General features: G+C 38.0%; 1 protein-coding gene across 1 annotated transcript in view; it reads right to left on the bottom strand.

Annotated features, from left to right (window-relative positions):
• Window positions 1–206: 206 nt before the first annotated feature.
• Fbxo5 (F-box protein 5) overlaps window positions 207–9,468 on the bottom strand; it is a 9,670-nt gene continuing 408 nt past the window's right edge. The window contains exons 2-5 of the mRNA XM_013026923.1: window positions 4,127–4,844; window positions 3,078–3,168; window positions 1,585–1,764; window positions 207–986 (exon numbers count right to left, since the gene is read on the bottom strand). Of these exons, the coding sequence (XP_012882377.1) occupies window positions 735–986; window positions 1,585–1,764; window positions 3,078–3,168; window positions 4,127–4,844 (1,241 nt within the window). The 3' untranslated portion in view covers window positions 207–734. The remainder of the gene's footprint in view (window positions 987–1,584; window positions 1,765–3,077; window positions 3,169–4,126; window positions 4,845–9,468) is intronic.

The raw sequence follows: 9,468 nt of genomic DNA, 5'->3' as shown, positions 1-9,468 counted from the left end.
GGCTCTGGTTCAAGTGGTAGTGCCTTAGCCTTGAGTGAATAAGCTAAGGGGCACGCCCAGCCCTGAAGTCCAAGCTCTAATACCAACACTAAAGACCCAACAGTTGTTTCTGTAAAACCCAACGGTTGTTTCTGTAAGAACCACACTACACTGACAAAACTTGTAACAACTTTATTTGTAAAATTTATATATATAGACATATTTAACATAAAAATACAAAAATATTTACACACATAAAAATATAAACAGGCTGTAGAAATAGGAAAAACAGCAAGATTTTAGAAAGGGTAAGTTTTGGGGAAATATATACACTGAAAAAAAAGGTTCAAGAAAAGTGACAAAGACATAGACAAGTTCGTTTTAGGATAATATTGATCTGGTAAAACCAATAAAATGCTAAGATAGTAAACCAGATTGTCTAGATGAAATTTCATTGTCTTCTTTTCCTGTAACATTTAATCAGTTCTTTATTACATCAGATAGCAACCCTGTTTTTTCTTTTTCTTAAAATAGTTGATATTTTCAGTCTGTACTGAGGTATTTTAAATTCCTTCACATTAAATTGTAAAATATTTTAAGAGGTTGTATGTGTGTACCCTCTATTTACTGGGAGAAAATAAATCCCAAGTATAATATAAAACTGCAAAATACCATTATTTTTATTCATAAAAACAACTAAAACCTAATTTTTTCTCTAACCATGATCATTCATTCATAATTGTTTTAATAAGCGGTCACAATCTTCGTAAATTCTTTTTGCTTTTTTTAGTACCGGGTAAAGGACCAGTTTTACATGAGTCTTTTAAGAGCCTGCCATTTGAACAGTCTTTGGTGATGTGATAATCACATAGGCATTGTGTACAATAATCGAATCCACAGCCTTCCCGTTTGCAAGTTGCACGTTGTAAATAGTAATCGTATTTTGCAGGTGAATTACACCGAACACAGGCTTTGAGGCTTTCATTCTTTTTCAATGTTTTGGCCATCTGGGGGGAGTGGGGGAGAAGAAACATTAATTTTGGTTAGACAAAATACAATTTAGTTTTTAAGAAATAAAAGACTCCTTGCCTCCTACAATATTTGTGAAAAATGTGACCATCATACATTAGATAATCTTTGCCCTTAGAAGTTCACCGTTTGATGGGATGAGTGGAAGGTATCCAGTAATCATTCATTTTTTAGTTCCTTCTCTTAAAAAAAAATTACGCTGAGGTTTTCTAAATTAAGCTTGCAAAACTATCCACATTGGACAATTTTTAGTATATATCCCCCAGTGATTTGAAAATAAAATATCCCCCAGTAATTTGAGCAGACTCTTTTCTGCTTTGCCCTCTTCCTATTACAAAAGGTAGTGATTATAAAATTAAGATCTCCATTAATAATTTCCTAGTACTCAGGGCCTGGGCTTATTTTGCTCAAAGTTAGCACTCTACCACTTGAGTCACAGCACCATTTCTGGCCTTTTCTGTTTATGTGGTACTGAGGAATCAGGCTTCACGATGCTAGGCAAGCACTCTACCACTATGCCACATTCCCAGCTCCTGTCCCGTGTTTTTAAATTTGGCAATTAGAGAAAAAATTTACCTCAGAAAATTCACTGTGTCGACTGTGAGTAGAACCTTTCTGATTGCCTTGACTGGATAATTTGGCTTGGGTGTTTCTGGAAGGAGCTTGGGTTGCTGACTTTTGAACAGAAGCTAACGCAGTTCTGATGGTAACATATTCTCTGGTTGAAGCATGTGGTGAAAACTTTATCTTGTTTTCCTAAAGAAGGTTTCATTTGAAGTTAAATTATTTTATTTTCTCTATTAATTCAATAGATAAGCACTGTGGTTACCTTTCTAAATATAAAGCTAAACAGGAATGGAAGTGTTTGCTGATAATATCTACACACTCTAGGCCCACTTTTCTGCCAATTACATTCCATAGCTTCAAGTTTTCCTGGAATATAAGTTCTTTTATTTAGCATTTCTCGATCTATTTTAGGATTTTGCTTGGCATTCTTTTTAATGTTGAGCAAACCACTTTTTCAAACACAGCCATACAGCATGATGCACAGAAATTCAAAGCCTAATTTGTTGACAGAAAGTATCTCTCAAACTGATATGTACTCTTCTTTCAAGACGATTTATAACTACATGAGCCACAGGAATGACTGAAAATTCTTTCATGGCCGCTAGATGGCAACAGCCACACCCAGTGCCACCTTAGTATTTTGATGAAATTAAAAACTACTTTTATAGTTACATTTTCCATTAATAATAGCATAGCAATAAGAAAGCTGAACATGAGAATTTAAGCAATACTTACCAAGAGCCACCTACATTTAGACCTAAGCCTATCCAACTCTACACTTGAAATTTAATCAAATATTGACCTTGATTCTCAGGAATATCCAGTAATCAATTATTTATCAAATACATTTCTCTTCTACAGTAAGAATCTTCAGCATATTGATAATTTACTTTTTTTCTGGTAACTGAAAAAGGGTACTATTAATTTCTTAATAATCAATAAGTGCAAATACAAAGAATATAAGACATAAAAATAGCACTCAAGGTCACTGTATGATCAACTTCCATCATCTAAAAACTAAGTAATATCATTACTTACAATTTTTTGTCTGTACTGGCAATGGTGCTTGAATTGGGGCCTTATGCTCTCACTTTGCTTTTTTGCTCAAATCTGGCACTCTACCACTTGAGCCTTGCCTCCACTTCCTGCTTTTTTCCTTGTTAACTGGAAATAAAATCTTCCATTGATTTGTCTACCTGGGCTGGTTTTTCAACCATAATCCTCTCACATTTCAGCTTCTGAATAGCTGTGATTACAAGCATGAGCCACCAATACCTGGCATTTTATTTCTAGGGAGAACTCAAGAAATAAGTAACTGAACTAAGATTTCTTTCTCTAGTTTTGAACTTTAAGCCTTAATGAGTTATACTGAAAGGTTACTCTCTACCCATGCTTCAAGAATTTCAAGGGACCCTAGGTTGCTTGGTATTTCATTCCCATTTCTCATGGTAAAAGAGGGAATAACAGATCGTAACAGGAAAACATCAACTACAAGGACTTACAAAGAATCTTTTCATTGCCTTCTCATAAGACTGGAATGCCCGCTTATCATTTTCTAGAATCTTCTTCCAAGTTGTGCTCACTTTAGACAAACTAGAACATGAGAAAAAAAGGAAACAATTACAGGGTCATGAAGATGCCAAGATGAGTATAGTAAATAAAGTAAACAGTGCAAAAATGAAATTTCTATTTAACAGTGGTCCTCTCCCCTAAGTATATGTATGTGAACATTGTTTGCAGGAACTTACAGTATATAATGGGACCCAAGGTGCTACATATTTTTTAAAGTTCCCCATCAAGTATTTCTAGTGTATCCAGATTAAGAACCAGTTCACTATGCTTTATTTTTTTACATTATCTGCAAAGACCTAGTCAGCAGCCAGCATTGTGTATAACGATGCCATGTTTGATGAAAAAGACTGACAAAATGCAAAGTACTCTAGGATACACTATCTATTTTATCAATAGAAAAAGTTTTATATTTATATTACCTTAAAGCTAGATAACAATAAAAACCAATACCTATTTGTATCTTTGTCTTTAGTTGGTCCACAAGCCACATCTGCACAGTACTTCTAAATAATTTTTCAAAAATAATCAAAGAAATGAACCCATTGGGGAATTGAAGTCAATCCAGTTCAACAGTTTGTATAATCTGTTATTTCTCAAAACTACCCTATCCTAAATGCATTTCCTTGGTGAAACAAAAGCAATCACTATAAAGTTTCTAATTTAGTAACAACTAGACTGCTCTGTGTAGGTCTCTATATTTTCATCAGTGTCAAGCCTAGGAGAGTCCTACATCCAAAATGGCATAAAAGCAACAGAAATTCATACTTCAGATGCAAATCAAATCTGTAAACTGGAAGTTGGCTCTGGTTTTACAGTGAATCCCCACAGGGGCAACTAGTTAGATAAATGCTCCTACTACAATAGGAACCAAGCAAGTCATTATTACCATTAAGCAATACTGTGAGATAATTGCACTGCATACACTAGTAATGCTAGGCCTACTAACACTAATGCATGTATTCAAAGCAGTAGTACTTACCTGATTAAGTCCATACCATTGAGCTGTGTCAAAATACTGGCTAGGAGGTGTCGGAGTCCCCTTCGGAAGAGTTCACTGAGAATATCTACACACTCTAGTCCCATTTTTCTGCCAATTACATTCTGTAGCTTGAAGTTTTCCCGGAATATAACTTCCTTTAGCATTTCTCGATCTACTTTAGGATTTCGCTTGGCATTCTTTTTTAATGTTGAACAAACTACTTTTTCAAAATGAAGAACTGGCAGCAAGTTTCTGTTGGGGTAAGAGTCTGAGCTTTCTGTGGGCAGCAGGCAGGACTGCGGGCTATGTCTGAAGTTTTCTTCCAGTACAAGGCTACCTTCTTCATGTTCGCTGAGACTGCTTTGTTGAGTAAACGAAGAGTAGCCACTGTCTTCATAGAGTCTACTGGCCTCTAGTTCTTCCACATCACTCAAGCTGTTAAGTGTTTGTTGCACATGTTGATTTTCTTTGTTATGTAGAGGTTTGCCTTTAGGTTCAAATTCTACAACTTTGGGGCTCACAACTGGTGACCCAATGTACGATAACCTTTCATAGTCTTTAATAGAATCTTTACAAGAACCTTCCAGATAGGGCGATGTATAGGAATCTTGCTTTCCACTGTCATCAGATTTTGCCAGTTTATATTCAGAATGAGCTGGACTGCAATTAAAACCACACTTCATTTTGATGCAACTTGTGGAACTTTCGTCTTTACAATCTACAGAAAGAACACAACATTCTTAGTTGTATTATTCTAACACATCCCAACTTAATTTGGACTATATAAGGACTTAATTGTTTTACATTTTCTCAGCAATACTTATTGCCTATGAAGCTGTAAAATTACTCAAGTTTACTAATTACTGATAATTATGTAGGAATATTAGTTAAATCTTGTAAACATAAACATATTATTCATAAGATACACCAGAACAGCTTGCTTCTGAATCTATAGGTACCAACATTTGACTGAAAATATGTGCTTTTAAGATATTGCACTTATGAACAAGTGAGGAAACATGTTTAGAGTAGTGTTTATTTCCTAGACTTGAAATAATGAAATAAGTAAACATGGGTGGAGATGAGATATAGCAAAAAAAAAAAAAAAAAAGCAAGAAAAGCACTATGTGACTCCCAGTTTTTATTCTGGCTGGATAGCTAGTTCACCACTACCAATAAGTCATTGTATTGTTCACTAGAATTCATAATTACTAATTCAAATTCAAGCATAAAACCCCCCAAATCTGGTCAAGGTTGTCAATTTCCCTCATTTGTCTTCTGAGCCATAGCTTAGTGAGAAGGAACATCTGCCCCAATGGTCTTTGTAAGCTCCACAAAATCATTTGGTCCAAGACTGGACAAATACACAGGCTTCTCCTTGGCTGCCTATGTGTATTAAAAACTTTATGGCTCTTGGCAGAGTAAAAGTGTCGTCCCACTCCCCCCCCCCCCCCCCCGCCGCCCCAGACGATCAGGGTTTTGTAGCTTTGCTGAAGGCAGAGTAGGTACAGAGCAATAGTGCAGACGTGATCTAATAAGAAAGCCTCTACAGGGCTGGGAAGGTGGCTCAGTGGTAGAGCGCTTGCCTTGCATGCATGAGGCCCTGGGTTCGATTCCTCAGTACCACATAAGCAAAAAGAAAAAAGCCGCTCAAGTGGTAGAGCACTAGCCTTGAGCTGAAGAGCTGAGGGACAGCGTCCAGGCCCAGAGTTCAGGCCCCACGACTGGACCTCCCCCCCAAAAAAGAAAGCCTCTACACCTCCAGCTTCAGCATGAACTTAATATGCTGCTTCAAAGATGCCTCACATCCCTTCTGAAAGTGAATGTGTTAATACTTACCTGATTAAATAAATCCATACCTAATAGTGAGTGAACATACTATTTCTTATATATAAAGTATGGCAATGTATTTCAGTTGAAATTATAAAGAAAGTGTTTTTCTTCTAAGGAAAGTAGCTGTTTTTCTCTCTCCCTATTCTTGCCTCAATCCTCTTTCATTCAACACCATTTTTTGGATAAAGACAGTTGTTTAAAACAAAATTATTAACATAACTTGGCTCAACGTTCCTCAAGCATTTAAGAGAGCCAAACTACTCTTCTCAACTGTACAGCCAATGCTCCTCCCACTTTCACCAGGCAATGAATTGCTTTGGAAACACAGATTTATTTACAAGTCAACCCAATGAAGACATAGAATATAAAAATGTGTTCTTGCTGGGCACCAGTGGCTCACACCTGTAATCCTAGCAACTCAAAGGAGGCTGAGATCTGAGGATTATGTTTGAAGCCAGCCCAAGGAGAAAGGTCTACTTGACTCTTCTCTCCTATTTACCACCAAAAAGCCACAGTGGAGATGTGGTTTAAGGGGTAGAGCATTAGCCTTTACCCAAAAATCTATGGGACAGTGCCCAGACCCTTTGTTCAAGACCCACAACTGGCACAAACAACAACAAAAAGAATTAAAAATGCTTCCTTGTGTATTAGTTAAAAGCATTAGGAATTGTATTCTTATTCATGGGGACCACACCTTATACTTAGTTACCATTATCTCAGAAGAGCCAGGTTTTGTCAAATTTGGACTTCCCTTGTACAAGGCCTCTAAATTGAGATTCATTTCATCGTCCTCCTACCATCCTCAGAGTTTATCTCTGAGGAGGAGGGTGTTTTGGAGAACAAACACAAGTGCTATTATTCCAAGAGTAAATTTATCACTTACAATATTTACCTTGATCACCTGACATAAGTACTAGTCAGGTTTCTGCATATGAAGTTAGTCCTCCATCATTTCTATCAATACTTACTAATGAATTTTAAGTTATAATCTGACAATACATTTTGTTGCTTATCTTATTCTACATTGGCATCATGGAATGGTTGTAGATTTTATTTTAAAATGTGAAATGAATGCAAAAAATTATTTTTTTTCATCTCCACAAAATATGCTGAATCCACCACCACTTATAGTGGTAATAAAAGCTGCTTGCAAAAGGTTAATTTCAGGTCTTTATACTTTCCAAAGATTAAGCCAAGTGTTTCTAAACAATCTGGTTAATACATTTATTCATATCATTGATCTGACAAAAGCCAGTAAGGGAGAAATTACCTGGTCCCTTAACCCCTTGATCTAGACAAATGAGGGTCAAGGATGTAGTTTTATTATTCAACTCATTTATCTAATACCAAGTTAGAGGGCACAGATGCAGGGATGATCTTTTAGAGAAGGTGACACATTTCAGGAAAGTTCAGGAAGCCAAGAATAAAGTAAGTATCAATGGAGCAGTAAAGCTTGCAACTTAGGCTAAGAGATAACTAAAGTGATATATAGGACTTGTAAACAAGACCAGGACTAGTTTTTTCTAAGAGGAAGAGACATTTGGTTCCCATTTTGTAAAGATCACCAGCAGCTGTGAAGGATGGATAGCAGAAGGAATGAAGGTTATAGAACTTCAGCAAGTTGGGAAGCAGGGGCTAGGATGGGAAATGAAGATGATTGAATAGATTCAAGGGTAAAGCCAAAATTAGTTTGCTGATGTACTAGATGAGGAATGATTAAGCAAAAGTGTAGTAAAAAAAGATTTAATAGTAAATACAATTCACTGAATCAAGGAAGATGGACAAATGCCCTTCAAAATCTGTTTCCCCTACCCATAATAGGGGAAGAAAACAAAACTGGACTGAAAGCAGAGTGCCTATCTATCACAAGGGGGATATACACATATTTATATATTACATTGTTCCCAATAAGCGTAAACACTTAGAAGTAGTAAGATATCCCACATATAATAGTATAAATTTAGGAAGTTGATCCAAGTTCAAATAAAAATCCCAGGGTTCAGGGCTGGGAAGGTGGCTCAGTGGTAGAGTGCTTGCCTTGCATGCATGAGGCCCTGGGTTCGATTCCTCAGCACCAAATAAGCAGAAAAAACCTGGAAGTGGTGCTATGGCTCAAGTGATAGAGTGCTAGCCTTAAGCCGAAGAGCTGAGGAACACTGCCCAGGCCCAGAGTTCAGGCCTCACAACTGACCAAAAAAAAAAAAAAAAACCCCAGAGTTCAGCCTGTTGTCCACCTTTTCCAGTAGTAATTCACAGCCCAATTATGAAAAATTGGAATTATAAAAGGTAACAGTTTGGTCTTCCATTAAACTTTCAAATATAGATCTAACATTCCATCTTAAATACAGTAATACTATAATTAAAGTTGTAAGGCTTAAAAATGTTGACAATTCTTCCAATATGTTAATGAAGTTTCAGTCTCCAGTACCTAGAAGACAACCATGTGGCCAAGATTAGGCAAGGCCATTACCTTATCTTAAGAATGTTAGGCCAGTTCAAGGAATAATCCTCAAGAGAAAAGAAAAAAAAAAAGCTTATTTTCCAAACTCTCTGGGCCCAATAATTTTAAAACTTGACATTTCTTGAAGTGGGGGGTGGGGAGTAGAGAAAGCAAGGCACCAAATACTTCCACAAGAAGGCAAAAAAAGTAAAAAAAAATAAGCCCACCATAGACCTACCACACTTCAGAATTCTGAGGGAGACTGAGGATTCCCAATCTCCTCCTACAAATAAAACTTGTTAAAATTAAGTATTTGGGAGTAGGGTCTCAATTTTCTAATAAAAGGTATTAAAAAATATCAAGTTGCTGGGTTCCCCTCCCTCATTTTCTTGGTCACTAGTTTAGATTTGGCTGAGAGATTGCAACAAAGAACCAAGAATAAAGGTTAGAGGAGAGGGCCTTCCCCTTTTACTCCAGCTTGGAAATTAAAAAAAAGAATAAAAACCAAAAACCCAGTTCTTAGGAAAACAGGGTTGGGGGGGCGGGGAGAGCAGCTTTCTAATTCTTAGATTATCCGCTAAATACGAGGTGCAAATCTATGGTTTTGTATGAAGGAGGGTTTTTGCTTTTTTTTAAACCTGCCAGGCAACCAACCACAGGCCTGGAGATTGAATTCTTCAGAAAAAGGAGGGATACCCCCCCCCCAAAAAGAGAGGAAACAGCCTCTGCTTGGCTGTTCCGCAGGGACTTTGATCTGATGAGGAGGGGGGTCTCCATTTGGCGGGAGCAGGCCCGGAGACCCTTCAAAGTCGGAGGGGTGGGTGGGCCGTGCCCCGAGGGCGCGGACACGCGGAGCTGAGGCGGGAGATAACCGCGAGCTCGATTTCCCGCGCCCGCCAGCGGCGCAGGGGACGCGGAAAGTCGCGGAAAACGACTCGGGACGAGGGCGCGGGGCCCGAAGCCCCCGAGGCGCGGGTGGGGAGCGGGGAGGGAGGGGGGACCCGGCCGGGCGGGGGCAGGGAAGGGGCGTTTGGCGCCCATTCAGGAGGGAGGGTGGGGATAGGTGATC

This window comes from Dipodomys ordii, unplaced genomic scaffold, assembly GCF_000151885.1.
Source record: "Dipodomys ordii isolate 6190 unplaced genomic scaffold, Dord_2.0 Scaffold98, whole genome shotgun sequence".
Classification (NCBI taxonomy): domain Eukaryota; kingdom Metazoa; phylum Chordata; class Mammalia; order Rodentia; family Heteromyidae; genus Dipodomys; species Dipodomys ordii.
This window is presented reverse-complemented; position numbering and strand designations above follow the sequence as displayed.